We start from the raw sequence: 16239 nt of genomic DNA, 5'->3' as shown, positions 1-16239 counted from the left end.
ACACCCTCAATTGCGGTGCGCATCTTACAAAAATACAATAAAAATACAGTAATAACAATAATACCAACTAGAGTTGCAGTACTTTGGAAATAATTAGAAAAGGCATCTCCAAGGATGAGGAAAGGGGAAAAACACTGTTTTGTTTTTAACACAGTGCATAATTAAGCCTCGGGATTCATCACAATTCACTTTACTATGTGTTGACAGCTGTAAATGTTCTGGAAAAAAATATATTAAGTATGGAGAAAGAGGACAGAGACTGAAATACAAACAAGCAAAGAATCATTGCAATGCTTCTGAGGAAACAGGCATAAAACAAGATATCTAATACAACACAGCTAGTTTGGAATAGTGGTTAAGGTGCAGGCTAAGAAACCAGATGATTGTGAGTTCTAGCCCTGCCTTAGGCATGAAAACTGGCTGAGTGACTTTTGGCTTAAAGAGCCTTGGTAGTACAGTGGTCTAAAGTACCCTGTTATTAAGACCAGCTGCCTGCAATTACTGCAGGTTCGAATCTTACCAGGTTCAAGGTTGACTCAGCCTTCCATCCTTTCTAAGGTAGGTAAATTGAGGACCCAGTTTGTGGGGGCAATAAGCTGACTTTGTATAAATATACAAAAGGATGAAGGCTATTGCTTAGCGCATTGTAAGCCACCCTGAGTCTCCAGAGAAGGGCGGCATATAAATCAAATTAAAATAAATTAAAATAAATAAAAAATAAAATAGAAGGAGGATGGAGTATTTAGGTATCTTCGTCACCTTGAATTATTTATAAAAACAATAAAGCCAGGATTTTTTTAAAAAAATCTAAAAGTGAAAGTAGAAGAACACAACAATATAAGTATAAAATATAAAAATAGGAGAACACAACAATATAAAGAAAGAGGAAAATGTAAACATGCATTATATTTTGGTCATGAGGAAAAGAGCTGAATAGCTTTTGTCAGTTTAATACAATCTCAGAAATAAGGTCTAAATCAGAGGTGGGTTTCAGCAGGTTCTGACCAGTTCTAGAGAACCGGTAGCGGAAATTCTGAGTAGTTCGGAGAACCGGTAGTAAAAATTATGACTGGCCCCATCCCCATCTATTCTCTGCCTCCCAAGTCCCAGCTGATTGGGAGGAAATGGGGATTTGCAGTATCCTTCCCCTGGAGTGGGGTGGGAATGGAGATTTTACAGTATCCTTCCCCTGCCATGCCCATCGAGCCACGCCCACCAAGCCACGCCCACTGAACCGGTAGTAAAAAAATTTGAAACCCTCCACTGGTCTAAATATAGGCCTCTAAAATGAAAAGAGAAGCATCCAACTTCATTTCTAATTTGGTGTAATAAAATGGAGAGAGACTTGTGAGGTCTCATTGGGTCTGGGGTCCATCCAGTCTTTTTTGACTCAAGAAACCCACCGCAGTGATGATGAACATAGCAGTTGGCCCCCCTCCCCACTTTTCGCAAGGCAGCCATATTTGTTTTTGTTTTCTATGAAAGACCTGAGGAAGAAGAAGACACACAGGTTTTTGACAAGCCAGCATGCTTTCTTAAAACACGAAAGATATAAATATAAAATACAAGGCAGAGGAAAACAAGAAGAAAACATTTAAAATTCAGAATTGAAAAGGCAGGGGAGCTCTTTCCAGGCTTTAACCAAACCCCATGGCTGCAATGTACCTCAGCAAGCCCAAAATGATTCAGCAGAGCCAAGTCGTCAAACGTTTTCTAAAAGCCAGGAGAGTGGAGTCCTGCCTCATCTCTGGGGGAGGAAAAATGTTTATTAATTTTTATTTAGTTTACCAATCAAATTTCGGAACTGATCATGGGTGGCGGGCAGTTTATTAAATTAATTTTATTAAATTTAATCATTTAATTATTAAATTAATTTTATTAAATTTAATCATTTAATTAATTAAATAAATATATTAAATTAATATTTTAATCAAATATTGAAACAAAAACAATATATGAACGTTAAAATTTAAAAAGAGGCTAGGATGATTAAAAACAAAGTTCAGAATTAAGGCAAAAGGAGGGCTTTGAGGACGGACATATTTAAGTTTTTAGCTGTAGTCCTGGCTTTATTTTTATCTAACCTTTTTACCTTAATACTTTATTATTTGTTTGTTTGTTTTGATTTTGTTTCTTTTCTTTTATTTGTTTGCCACTCCTCTTGCCTCAAGGCGACTCTGGGTATTCGCAACATTTAAAGCCATAAAATTATATATATACATATGCATATGCATATGCATATGCATATGTATATGTATATATCATAATATAATATAATATAATATGATATGATATGATATGATATGATATAATAATATAATATAATATAATATAATATAATATAATATAATATAATATAATATAATATAATATAATATAATATAATATAATATAATATAATATAATATAATATAATATATTTTGGTGCTCTCTCACTATATGTTGAATAGTTTGTTTTTTGGCCCTGCAGTCACAATATGCTGGTAGTATTTTGCCTCTCTTATAGAGGGCATCAGCACATCTACCGTAGCAAATTCCATTCCGTGTTGTCCGTATCACGCAGGGGTTACAACAATACATTTATCCCAAAGGTGCTTTTTCAGGAGGTAACTGGACTTTGTTTTTTTTCTTTGAAGACATTTCGCTTCTCATCCAAGAAGCTTCTTCATCTCTGATAGGATAGTGGGGAATGGAAGGATTTATATTCCTTGCAGACAGCTGGTCATTTGCATCCTTTTAGAGCAGGGGTCTGCAACCTTAAATACTCAAAGAGCCATTTGGACCCGTTTCCACAGAAAAGAAAACACCGGGAGCCACAAAACCTGGGTGGGCGTGGCCAACCCGCCCTGCCTACCTAGCTGATCATTAGGGCAGAGAACCAATTGTTAAAAACACCAGGAACCACAAAATCCTTTTGACATCTCTCTCTCTCCTCCTCCCTCCCTCTCCCCCCTCCTCTCTCTCTGTATCTCTTTATGTCTCTCTCTCTCTCTCCCCCTCTCTGCGCATCTCTCTGTCTCTGCCTTGGCTGCTTCTCCATCCCCCGCTGTCGCCCTTACCTTCTCAGGCCAGGCGAGGAGTGACTGGGAGGGGAGGCCCAGCCTGTGGTGGGATCACCTGACAAGGAGCCACAGTAGAGGGTCCAAAGAGCCGCATGTGGCTCCAGAGCCACAGGTTGCTAACCCCTGTTTTAGAGGGTTGTTGAAACACAAACATATAGGTTTATCTGTATCCTCAGGGTCATCTGAGTAGTGCTCCTGGTTTATTTATAAATCCCCAACTATCCTGTCAGAGCTGAAAAAGCTCCTTGGATGAGAAGCAAAACGTTGTCAAAGAAAAAAACCAAGAAAGTCCAGTTGCCTCCAGAAAAAGCACTTTTGGGACAACCATGACCTGGATGACTGAGAATCTCTACAGACTTTTAACAATAAATTTACTCACTCACTCTACTGAGAGTCTGTCCAGAAAACAGGCACTGCAAGTAAGGAACAGTCCATCCTTATTTCAATATCTTTTAATTTCTGGAAAGTGAGATACTACAAGACATTTTCTTCTGCTGACCCTAATAAATTGAAATAATCCTGGTTGTAGCAGGCAATTCTACGAGCATAAGACATTCAAGTCAGTGGTGGAATTCGAAGTTTTTTTACTACTGGTTCTGGTGAGCGTGGCTTGGTGAGCGTGGCAGGGGAAGGATACTGTAAAATCCCCATTCCTTCCCCACTCCCGGGGCCAGCCAGAGGTGGTATTTGCCGGTTCTCTGAACTACACAAAATTTCCACTACCAGTTCTTCAGAACCTATCAGAACCTGCTGAATAGCACCCCTGATTCAAGTACAAAGGGTTTTAGAGGTCAAAACCATCTCTTCAGATTACATCCAGAAAATAAGTGGCAGTCAGTTCAGGGCCTGTTGCAGTGGTGGGTTTCAAAATTTTTTACTACCGGTTCTGTGGGTGTGGCTTGGTGGGCGTGGCATGGCTTGGTGGGTGTGGCTTGTTGGGCATGGCAGGGGAAGGATACTGTAAGATCTCCATTCCCACCCAACTCCAGGGGAAGGATACTGTAAAATCCCCATTTCCTCCTGATCAGCTGGGATTTGGGAGGCAGAGAATAGATGGGGGTGGGGCCAGTCAGAATTTTTACTACTGGTTCTCCAGAACTGGTCAGAAACTGCTGAATCCCAACTCTGGCAGGTACAGTTAGCATATGGGCCAGTGTTTTAGACTAACTGCTATTTAAGTGGTTGTAAAGGCAGCCAATGTATTTGTATTTTGATGTATTTTGACTCATAATCCCAAAATTTAAGAAAGACTCTCGGTTGGATGCTTTATAAATTAGCACACATACTTTACCAAGATGATTTGCAAAGAAAATGCTTCTCTTTTCTCTTTGAAAGGCAAATGATTAAAAAGTGTAATTTTAAGAAATGTTACCTTTTGTTCTGGCTGAGGCCAAGAGAAGAAATGTATTACAAATTGAAAAAAAGATACTAAGGGTAAATTGAAATGAATATGCTTTATTGGCATCCGAAAGAAAACAAAGGCAAAACTAAACAAGCTTATTTAGCACATTGTTCAGCCACAACTTCCAGATCTTTTGTTGATCTGGTTAAGTATGTTATGTGAACCTAGCAATAGGTTGAAGATGTGTAGAGTAAATGGAGGCAGAAGCTCAAATTAAGAGAATAGACATATAGGAAGCATTTACCCAATGAATGTGTACTGTAATTACCATATTTTTTGGAGTATAAGACGCTCCAAAGTATAAGATGCACCTAGCTTTTGGGGAGGAAAACAAGAAAAAAATTTTGCCTCTGCCTCTGCCTCTGCCTCCCAGCAATTTGTCTCTTTGCAGCAAACAGCAAACAGCATGGTCAGCTTCAGCACCGCCTGATTTAGCATGAGCAGCTGATTGGCGGTTGGATCTGCCTCCCGGAATACCTCCTATCAGCTATTGCAGGCTGTGGGGATTGCCGCTGTCCATGGGCTCCATCACAGCCCATTGCTGCTGCCACTTATTGCCACCTCCGCACGCCCCATTTTTGGCCTCCGTGCACCCCATTTTTGGTCCATTCCAGACGGCAGAGATAGGCGGTGGTGATAGCCTGGAATGGACCAAAAATGGGATGTGCAGAGGCCGAAAATGGGGCACGTAGAGATGGCATTAGGTGGCAGTGCTGATGGATGGTGCCAGTACCGATGGGCAGCGGTGATCCCTGCAGCCTGGAACAGCTGATAGGAGGTATTCCAGGAGGCAGATCTAACCACCAATCAGCTGCTCATGCTAAATCAGACTATGCTGAAGCTGGCCACACTATTTGCTGTTTGTTGCTTGCTGCAAGGAGGCAAATTGCTGGGAGGCAGAGGCCAAAGAATGGGGGACAGCAGGTGGCCAGGGCTTCGGCAACATTCGCTATATAAGACGAAGATGTGGGGGGGGGGAAGTGTGTCTTATACAGTAATTTAATATTTTGTGTGATGTTTTTATAAATTTAAGATTTGTGGGGAATAGCACATATCTTGTAAGGCTGTGGAGGCATTGTCACATTTACAACAGGTGTGTCATTGAATTCTTTTACTCCTTCAGGCAACTGGAAGCTGAAGGCCCTCAACAGGCTGGTCAGAAGGATGAAGATCTCAATTCTTGCTAGCTGCTCTCCCATACATACCCGTAGACCTGTAAATGAAACAAAGCATGCATAAAGGGGATAATAATTTGCCCTCCAGAGTATAGCCCATAATCAAGGAAATCCCCCCAGGGAGATTTAACTCAAGATGTACTAGATGGTACATTATTTCAAAGCAGGGTTGGTATTCCTTTACCTTCGCTACCGGTTCGCAAATGTGAACACGTGTGTGAGGGCCTTCCGTGCATGTGCAGAGCATCAAAAACGTGGATAAATTTCACGTGATTACATCCGGGTGGGTGGACGGAGCCTCCCACAGCCGCCGCTACCGATTCGCCCGAACCCGATATAACTGGCTGAATACTGTTTCAAAGGCAAAGCTAGCTACACACCCATGAAAAAAAAAAAAAAGACCTGGCATCTTTTTTGCAGAGATGGCCCTACAAGAGAGAAGTCACTTTATCACCTCTCTGTCCACCAATTTATTCTCTCGGGTTATAGCTGGAGTACTTGCTGGTGGAATGGACATAATCTATAACAATTCCCTATCACTGACCAAACAGCTATTCTTGGTGTTTGCTTGGTACACCTGGCTGTTGGATGAATGTGGAAATAACAGTTTTCAAAACAGCCTTTCTTCTGATTACTCCTCAGAGTAATTGCTACTGTGGCATTGGGCTACCTTTGATTTCTTTTCCTCAAGGATTTAAATATTCAGGCATAAATTGTCAGTTTTGGAATGTCTAGGATGGCAGATTTGATTGCCATGGATCTGTCCCAAGTACTACTGCTACTGCTGGCTTTGGTGCTATATTTTGTTTTTATCACAACTGGAACCAGCTTTGCATAAATCTTACTAGGATGGACCGATGTGGATGCCATTATGCAGGGATGGAAATCAACTTCCATCAGAAAGAATTGGAGATGATCTTCTGCAGATCGCCTTCTGCAGGGATAAAGGGCTATTAAAATAATCTGCACCAGGTACAGTAGCTGATCGGTCTGGATGGAATACACCAAGGGAATCTGATGGCTTGTTTATTGTGTGGTCTTGGCTGATTTGTGAAATATGGAGATATCCTAGGCCCGTGATGGCGAACCTATGGCACATGTACCACCTGTGGGCACACGAGCATTGCCCTAGCTCAGCTCTAGCATGCGTGTGTGCGCGCGTGCATTGGCCAGCTGATTTTCGGGCCTTCCGGGCCCACCGGATGTCAGGAGATGGGCCATTTCCAGCCTCCGGAGGGCCTCCAGGGTATGTGTGTGTTAGTGGAGGCCGTTTTTACCCTCCCTGGGCTCAAAGAAAACCTCTGGAGCCTGGGGAGGACGAAAAACGGGCCTTCTAGGCCCACCGGATGTCAGAAAATGGGCTGTTTCTGGTCTCCAGAGGCTCTCGGGGGGGGGGGGGGTAGGGGAGGCTATTTTCACCCTCCCCAGGCTCCAAAAAAGCCTCTGAAGCCTGGGGAGGATGAAAAATGGGCCTATCGGGCCAACCGCCAACCTTTTTGCCATCGCGTGCCAAAAGTACGTGCATGGGACACGGGGCACGGGGGCATTGAATTATGGGTATGGGCATGCACATGCGCGACCCCCCCCCACGTTCCCCCGCTTTTGGCACGCGACGGCAAAAAGGTTAGCCATCCCTGTCCTAGGCAGTTACATCATTATTCATAAATGCCTCTTTCTACTAGTAGGAGCCCTGACTTTTTGTAAGACCTGGCTCTGACAGATGGCTTGGGGTACCAATGGGGGAACTTTACACTGGAGGAGATTGATCTCCCCCCCCTTTCCCCATATATTCAGCTCCTTCCCTCGCCATCTTGTGTTAAGATCTTATTTTATCTGCTTTGTTATTTTATATCTGATGATTTAAATTTTTGTTCAATGTTTTTATGCTGTAAACTGCCCAGAGTTGGCTCTCCTGCTCTAGCAGAGGTTGGATTAGAAGACCTCCAAGGTCCCTTCCAACTCTATGTCCTATATTCTATATAAATGCTGGAGGTGTAGAACAAGTGAGAGGGGAAAAGCAATCAGGAAAACATGGCGCAAATAGGATGGCTAAAAGTATATTTGAGATATTTGCCCGTGTGTTTGTGTGTGTTTGCCCATAGTCCCTAGTAGATCCATCAGAACCAGTGGTGGGATTCAGATGGTTTATTTTATTTATTTTATTTTGATTTATATGCCGCCCTTCTCCGGAGACTCAGGGCGGCTTACAATGCGTTAAGCAATAGCCTTCATACTTTTGTATATTTTATACAAAGTCAGTTTATTTCCCCCACAAACCGGGTCCTCATTTTACCTACCTTAGAAAGGATGGAAGGCTGAGTCAAGCCTGGTGAGAATTGAACTCACAGTAATTGCAGGCAGCTGGAAGCTAAATACTACCTTTTTAATGGTAGCATTAGTCTGCTGTGCCACTCAGGCTCAGCCGGTTTGAGCCAACCGGCTGTTAAAATACTGGCTGGCATTTCTGTGTGTTGCTGCTCTTGTTAGCTCCACAGACAATGCTAGCGGCTGCCACTGCCCCCATCTCCTTCTCTCTCCTGGCTGCTGGGCGATCCCGTGTGAAGAGGGAGAATGGCAACTTTAGCAAAGGAATAAAAACTGATTTTACTGCTTCCCCTTGGCTAATGCCCAGTGAGGGAGAACTTGCTCTGCCATGATCGGACGGAGACAGGCGGTGAGGGGCATGCCCGAGCAATGCTCCTGAGCCGATAAAATCTTCTCTTCCTCTGTGGAAAGATCAGGCTCTGCCAGTTGGCCTTGAGGTCCCCGGGGAAGAATATGGAGCAACTTCTCCCTTGCTGGGCATTAGCCAAGCGGAAGCAGTAAAGTCAGTTTTTATTCCTTTGCTAAAGCTGCTGTTCCCTCCTTCACATGGGATCAACCAGCAGCGGAGAGGGAGAGTGCCACACAGATACAGGAGCACACAGGAATGCCACCGCCTTCTCCCTTTCCCTTCCGGTTCCTTGGCTAATGCCCAGAGAGGGAGAAGTTGCTCTGCCACAAACAAGCAGAGATGGGTGGTGAGGGGTGTGCCTGAGCAATGTTCTTGCACCATTAAAACCTTCCCTTCCCCTGTGGAAAAATTGCACACACACACACACACACACACACACACACACACATTGGATCTTTCTTTCCTCCCGCACCCCCCTCCACCGAGATTCCCTCCCCAACCCTGCCGATCCCATACAGGCACTACCCACACGAGTGATGTAGAGTTGGCTATGCCCACTCAGTCACATGACACCCACCCAGCAGCCACACCCACCCAGTCACATGACCTCCTAGTCATGCCCACCTAGCCGCGCCCACAGAACCTCTTGTTAAATTATTTGAATCCCATCACTGATCAGATGGAATCAGTGGGTGTGGCCAGTGCGTGATGCAGTGGTGGGATTCAAACGATTTAACAACTGGTTCTCTGCCCTAATGATTTCTTCCAACAGCCAGTTCTGCTCAGAAAGTTAACAACCGGTTCTCCCGAAGTGGTGCGAACTGGCTGAATCCCACCACTGGCATGATGCATCTGGTCTGCAGGCTGTGAGTTTGACACCCCTGGTCTAAGGAGAATTTCAGATTCTTAGTTTTGAAACTAGAAGGAATTAGGAATGCTAGGTTTTTTTATTCAGATCATGATGACCTCAGAGCAACTCAGGGATGACGGTGTTGGGAATTTGTTATCAGCTGTTTTGGACTCTTGGATTTACCTGTTCCGAATGCTAGGAACTCTTCTCGATCAACGAACTTCCCATCCTTGTCTAAAAAATGATTTGGGTTGAATTCTTTAGGTTTCTCCCATTGTTCAGGATCTTGAAGAACAGAACGCAGGTCTGGCGCAATAAAGGTCCCCTGTAAAAAAAAAAGAAAAAAGAAGAAAAAAAGAGATGACTAGACAGAGCAGTTTCATAAGGGAAACAGGCAGAAAAGTTCAAAGAATATTTTCATTTTCATTTTTCATTTTATTAAATTTGTATATTGCCCTACTCCCGAAGGACTCAGGGCGGTGAACAGGCACAAAATAAAACACATAAATAGTGTTTAAAAGTTAAATAGTGTTTAACTTTTAACATAAATAGTGTTTAAAAGTTAAAACATGATTAAAATCCAATTAAATAATTTTTGCCCGAGACAATTTAAAACTCCCAATAATTTAAAACGAATTAAAATTTCAGTTAAAAAATTTAAAAGAAGGGGAGAAAATTAGGCCAGGCCGGCCTGCTGGAATAGGAGTGTCTTCAAAGTACGGCGGAAAGTGCGCAGATCCGGAATCCTCTGTATCTCCGGGGGGAGCTCGTTCCAGATAGTAGGTGCCCCCACAGAGAAGGCCCTCCCCCTGGGGGCCGCCAGTCGACATTGTTTGGCTGACGGCACCTGGAGGAGCCCCTCTCTATGAGAGCGTACCGGCCGGTGGGAGGCTGTTTGTGGTAGTAGGCGGTATTGTTTCATCATATTGATGAAACATTTGCTCATAGTTTGCCTTTATGGATCCATATTTGTCTAAAATGGTTACGAAAAGAGAAGCTTGCTCTCTTTCTTAGCATGATCTGTGGAGCTTCTAGAAGGAGGTGTATGGTAAAAAGTAAGTGAGTGATCAATGATGAAGGTGGGGAAGAGTATGTGGAATCCAGTCGGGTAGCAAAACAGGCCCAGTGTTTGTCGGTACTGGCAGGGCAGGATGGCGGGGAGCAGTAGTGGGTTCACCTACCTTTGCTACCAGTTTGCTTGTGCATGCGCGCTCGCTTCGCTTGCACACGCTCCACTTCTGCACATGTGCACCACTTCTGCACATGCGCAGAGCGTATTTGATGACATCCGGGCAGGTAGGCAAAGCCTCCCACCACCACTGCTACTGTTCGCCCGAACTGGGGCGAACCGATAGCAACTCACCACTGGCGGGGAGCTAGACAAGGGGTGCATTTTAGTGTCTCTGACGTTGGTCATAAGGGCAAATGCCTGTGGGGGTGCTGTAGTGTCTGTAACTTTGAAACTGGGTCATAAGTAGCTTTGGGAGTGTGTGTGTGGGGGGTTCTGTTGTAACTTTGAACAGTTGTTAAGTGACCATAAACTGAGGACTGCCTGTTTTCTGCTTTTCCTTTTAATGTTGGAATACTGGAATGCATTGTGACCATGTTTCTCACCTTTGGAATGTGGTATCCCCTAACCTTTACGTCCTTTTTACTTTGCCTGGGGACCCCAAATAGCAAGGCATACTTTACACGTTGCATTTCATGAATCACAGCATTGGTGTAGGGCAGCTTCTTCCGATCCTGATAGGAAATTGAGCGTGAGAAGCCAAAAACATCTTCAATCTCCTTCCGGACTTTCTCTAGGGAAAAAAATGATGGAAATAGAAGCTTCATTTTCAGTATTGTGGTTCATTTATTTATTTCCTAATATTAATCCTCAGTAGTACTGTAGAATAGCCTTTTAGGGCATTAAATATAATCCCATTCTCCTTTTGAGTGTCATGAAGGAGTACAGATTAAAAATGCATTTTCTCAGCAATGATTAGATCTGGTCCAAATTGATGCAAATTGTTGCTTTACTTCAAAGATTCTGTTGAATCTCCCTCAGTCAAGTCAGTTGTCAAAATTCAGTCCCAACCAGTTTGGAAATCTGACTCAGTTAAAAAAAAAATTAATAACGGTCTTGAAAATATTCGCAACCAAATTTTTGCACCAGCCCTCTTTTGTCGATTGTCATGCTCTAATTTGGTCTTCTACACACAATCTAGGCTGAGAACAAGGACTAAGCCTGAAAATCTTGGTGGATTTTTACATTTAAAGTGGGTTAAATATTTTAGCTCTGTATTGATTTATACTTTTTGGTTCACCACTCAGAATTTTATTGAGGATATCAAAGAAGGCTCTATACTTGTCCATTCTTGATTTTTACTAATCCTGCTACGCTCATGTTTGTGATTATAGGTTCAAAAATCCAGCTATGAAATTATTATGAAGAATAGATTCAGTTTATCATTCAATAACCATTGATATTTCAAATAATTTTAAATGATTCCTGTGTGTTTTAGATTCTGAGAGTGGCCCTGGTTCCTACTGTCCAGATTTCTCTCACCTTGGATATCAGGATGGCTTGCCAATAGGATCAGTGCCCACTTCATAGAAACAAATGATGTGTCTGTTCCAGCAGCAAAAAAATCATAAATACAGTGAGACAGGTTTTCTTCATTGTAGGTAGAGTCGGGGTCATTCTTACTCTGAAGTTTAAAATGCGAAAGTGAAATTTACAATGAATTCTATGCAGCTTTTCTGTGGTTATTTTTGCTTCTGTGTTGCAAATCATGAGAATAAATATGTTCTTGGTAGTTATATAGGAAAATCAATGCAGGAGAGTAATAATTATAGCGGTAGATTTATACTTAGTAAGACTCTGTGTTAAAGTAGGCCAGATAAAAGAGACTTTGGAAGAACTTTAATGAATATTGTTTAATTTATAGTTGGTTACTTCAGTAAATGTTTGCATGCATCACTAGTATGTACTATTACAGTGAATCACAAAAATTGACACCAATGTTACCTGCATGCATTCTCATTTAGAGATATGTCCCTCTGTAGCAGGAATGTCAAACTCATGTCATCACGTCGTCGTCACGTGACGTATTGCGACTTTTTCCCCCTTCACTAAACTGAGCATGGGTGTGGCCAGCATGTGATGTATCTGGCCCACAGGTCATGAGTTTGACACCCTTGCTCTGGAGGAAAATGAAAATTGAAGTCAAACAGGGTCCGCCCCCCTCCATTATTTTTCCCTGAGTCATTTTGTAGTTGTGCTTTCTGTTTTTTCTGGAAGAATGAGAGCTTTTTATAATCATAATCATAAGTTTATTTTGTCAAACTATATAAGATAACAGGTAAAAGTATAAACATAATTTGAATACATGAAAAGAGTAAGTAAAAAGGAATATTAGGACAGGGACAGTAGGCAGGCTGGTGCACTTATGCACGCCCCTTACAGACCTCTTAGGAATGGGGTGAATGAATGAATGAATGAATGAATAAATACATGGATTATAAACACACTGAATAAAATGTTTTAAGTTTTTCTTGTTATTCCAACTTTTATTATCACAGAATCATTTCGAAAAGCTATGTAGAAAAGCTTTCCTAACAAGAGCAGAACTGCAATATGAGTTTTATTAAGAGCAGCTCTTAATAAACTAAATTCAAAATGGGAGTTGGATAAAAAAAGATGAAGGAAGATAATATAGATGGGATAGATAAGGTAAGGTAAGGTAAGATATAAGATGATATAAGATAACCTTTATTGTAATTTTATTGTAATTTTTTTATGTGAGCACACTGGCACACATTAAAAATGAAATCCTGTTGCCTGCTCTCAAAAGAAAGTATATATCTACCCATACCCATACATAATACACATATACACATGCTATATACGTATACTAGGGATTTGAACCGCTGAACTGCCGACCTTTCGATCGACAGGCTCAGTGTCTTAGCCACTGAGCCACCACGTCCCTTTCCTTGCCCATGTATTGAACTATAATAAACTCATACCTTCTCCATCTCAAGAAGATAGTAATCAATGAAATCTTGTGGCTCATGGAAAGAACTGGATTCCTTGTGTTTCTGTATTTCTTGCTTTGCAAAGGAAAGGATCCAGTCTGAAGAAGCCAGGGCTTTCTTGTGAGGGCCTGGGAGGTAGTTCATCAATGGGGGGAACAAATCATACACCTAACAGAAAAAGAAGAGGAAAAGTTACTTATTTCCCACCACAGTTAGAGAAGACTCTCAGCAGCTGGCAGTGACAGACAGCACTTACTAATCAAACACAAAAAAATTATTATAAACAGATTAAAACATGGTAAACAATACATGGTACTGTCAGACCTTAAAAACCCTCAAGACTTACTTGAGGGCATATACACATACTGGGGAGAAGAGTATATTAGATGATTTGCAAGGCTTCTTCCATGCCTTATATGACTCCATGAAAATACTGGTGGAAATATAGGTTTGGGGAGGAGTTTTGTCTCTCTTGTAGAGAAAATGACTCACCATATGGAAAAAGCTACTAGTGACTTTTACAATAATTTCAAGGGATTGAATTAACTTCTGGAAGCTTTCATCTTCAGGAGCAAACTGACGTCCAAAACTCAAAGCACATATGACATTAGAAACTGCATTTAGCACTGAATTTGAAGGGTCAAATGGCTGTCCTGCAAATGAAGATATTTTATAATGAATGTTTAGGGAACAGAACTTCTAAGGGGAAGAAGGAGAAGAATTTGAATAGAATAGAATAACAGAGTTGTAAGGGACCTTGGAGGTCTTCTAGTCCAAGCCCCTGCCCAGGCAGGAAACCCTACACCACTTCAGACAAATGGTTATCCAACATCTTCTTAAAAATTTCCAGTGTTGGGGCATTCACAACTTCTGGAGGCAAGTTGTTCCACTTATTAATTGTTCTGACTGTCAGGAAATTTCTCCTTAGTTCTAAATTGCTTCTCTTCTTGATTAGTTTTCACCAGTTGCTTCTTGTTCTACTCTCAGGTGCTTTGAAGAATCATTTGACTCCCTCTTCTTTGTGGCAACCCCTGAGATATTGGAAGACTGCTATCATGTCCCCCCTAGTCCTTCTCTTCATTAAACTAGACATACCCAGTTCCTGCAACCATTGTTCATATGTTTTAGCCTCCAGTCCCTTAATCATCTTTGTTGCTCTTCTCTGCACTTTCTAGAGACTCAACATCTTTTTTACATCATGGTGACCAAAATTGAAAGCAATATTCCAAGTGTGGCCTTAGCAAAGCCTTATAAAGTGTTATTAACACTTCACATGATCTTGATTCTATCCCTCTGTTTATGCAGCCTAGAACTGTGTTGGCTTTTTTGGCAGCTGCTGCACACTGCTGGCTCATATCTAAATGTTGTCCACTAGGACTCCAAGATCTGTCTCACAGTTACTACTATTGAGCAAGGTACCACATATACAGTATATATAATTTGGAACTAATTGTTTGAGAAATAGAAAAACCAAATCAAATACACAGGTTTTTATTCAAAATGCTCAGAATGGAAAAGATTTCTGCAGATAGGGGACTCAAGCTATTGTCATTACCCCAAATTACATACCTTTTGTTTGTCTAAAGACGTCTACCAACATCTGAGCCACATCTTCTATCTGATGCTCAATGCTTTTCTTCCCCAGGCCCAGCTTCCGCAGAGAAGTGATGCCAATGTGTCTCTGCTGTTTCCAGATGTGGCCATTGGAAAGAATAATTCCTGTGGGCATCAGCAGACAATACATTATTCTTGATAATATTCCATGTTAAAATCTGCTTAGATCTAGTTCTTGCCAAATATCTCTTTGGATTTCAGATGGGAATATCAAATCACAAGCAATGGTTATTTTAGTTAGTCAACAATAACTTTATTTATGGATTTACTTTTCATAAACCAAAAGAAATAAGAGTTCAGGGTTGTTTTCTTATAATATTTTGTTGAAGGTATTAGTTATGTGGGATTATTTCAAGGCATACATATGAATGAATTTGTAAAACAAATAGAGGTAGTTTCCAGAATGGATAGGTGATTGGTGAAGGTAGATTGATCATAAATGAAGGAAGAGGGGAGACATCAAAAGGAAGTGAAAGATGGAGAAACTTGTATTGGAAGAAGTTGATGAGATCAGCAGAAAGTGGATTAAGCAATATTTATTTTGCTTATATCATGCCTTTAAATCATTTTGTTTATTATGTCTTACCGCTCCCCCTCATGTTATGAATAATACTACCACAAATTATAATAGTGTGATGGTTATTGAGATACAATTCCTTACAATTTGCACCTACCCCTTCCTTTTCCTAAAGCAGTCAAGAAAGGATCATCTGGTCGATCAGAGAATTCTTCTGAGAACCTGGTCATTTCTTCTTTCACAGCTTTGAATCCAGACAGTACTACCACATGGTAAGGTCCAATCCACATGGAGTATATATTTCCATATCGTTTTACATGCTGCCAAGTGAATCAAATATGAGAAATATTACAATCAAATAAAACAGGGTATGTGCAGCTAATATGCTACCAACAGTTATCCTAAATCCTGAATTATGCAATTCTTTGCCCTTTAGAATTCTGTTCTCTCTCTTTAAGATTCCTACCAAGACCTTCTCTATATACTTTTTAAAATTCTCCTGGGATGTTCCCTTCTCTATGTTTCTGCTTGAAATCCACCATCTCCTATCTATTGGCTCCATTCCCCCTTGCAATCCGGCGAGATCCGGCCATGAATGGTGTGAATGAATTTTAATGTTTTTAATGTTTAAATGTTTTTATAATGATTTTAAATGCATTGTGAGCTGCCCTGAGTCTTCGGAGAGGGGCGGCATACAAATTGAATTAATAAATAAATTGAATTGATAAATAAAACTATTTAACACCACCGACAATGCTGCTACCCTTCAAAAAGACCTTTGAGTTTGTGTCGGAATAGTCAAACAATTGGCAACTCCAAATCTCAACCAATAATTGCTCTGTCTTACACATTGGCAAAAGGAATCAGAACACAAAATACAACCTGAGTGGACGCGACCTCGTAGATGACCCTCACTCTGTCA

The 16239-nt window shown here is 41.4% G+C and overlaps 1 protein-coding gene across 1 annotated transcript; it reads right to left on the bottom strand.

Annotated features, from left to right (window-relative positions):
- Positions 1-4497: 4497 nt before the first annotated feature.
- LOC117679763 (cytochrome P450 2J2-like) lies at positions 4498-15633 on the bottom strand. Its single transcript, XM_034441976.3, has 8 exons — positions 15475-15633; positions 14756-14905; positions 13679-13839; positions 13178-13354; positions 11715-11856; positions 10778-10965; positions 9347-9488; positions 4498-5677 (listed from the first exon to the last, which is right to left on the bottom strand). The coding sequence occupies exons 1-8, from the start codon at positions 15605-15607 to the stop codon at positions 5493-5495; spliced, it is 1278 nt and encodes a 425-aa protein (XP_034297867.2). The 5' UTR covers positions 15608-15633; the 3' UTR covers positions 4498-5492.
- Between the last annotated feature and the right edge of the window lie 606 nt (positions 15634-16239).

This window comes from Pantherophis guttatus, chromosome 6, assembly GCF_059756535.1.
Source record: "Pantherophis guttatus breed Tessera chromosome 6, ASM5975653v1, whole genome shotgun sequence".
NCBI classification, from domain to species: domain Eukaryota; kingdom Metazoa; phylum Chordata; class Lepidosauria; order Squamata; family Colubridae; genus Pantherophis; species Pantherophis guttatus.
This window is presented reverse-complemented; position numbering and strand designations above follow the sequence as displayed.

Excerpts from the sequence above, each read along its gene's own strand:
- LOC117679763 (XM_034441976.3), bottom strand. The coding sequence starts at position 15,607 with ATGTGGATTGGACCTTACCATGTGGTAGTACTGTCTGGATTCAAAGCT. Across the intron at positions 10,966-11,714 it reads AAGCCATCCTGATATCCAAG|AGAAAGTCCGGAAGGAGATT; the intron begins GTGAGAGAAATC and ends TTTTTTCCCTAG. Across the intron at positions 9,489-10,777 it reads GGGGATACCACATTCCAAAG|GGGACCTTTATTGCGCCAGA; the intron begins GTGAGAAACATG and ends TTTTTTTTACAG.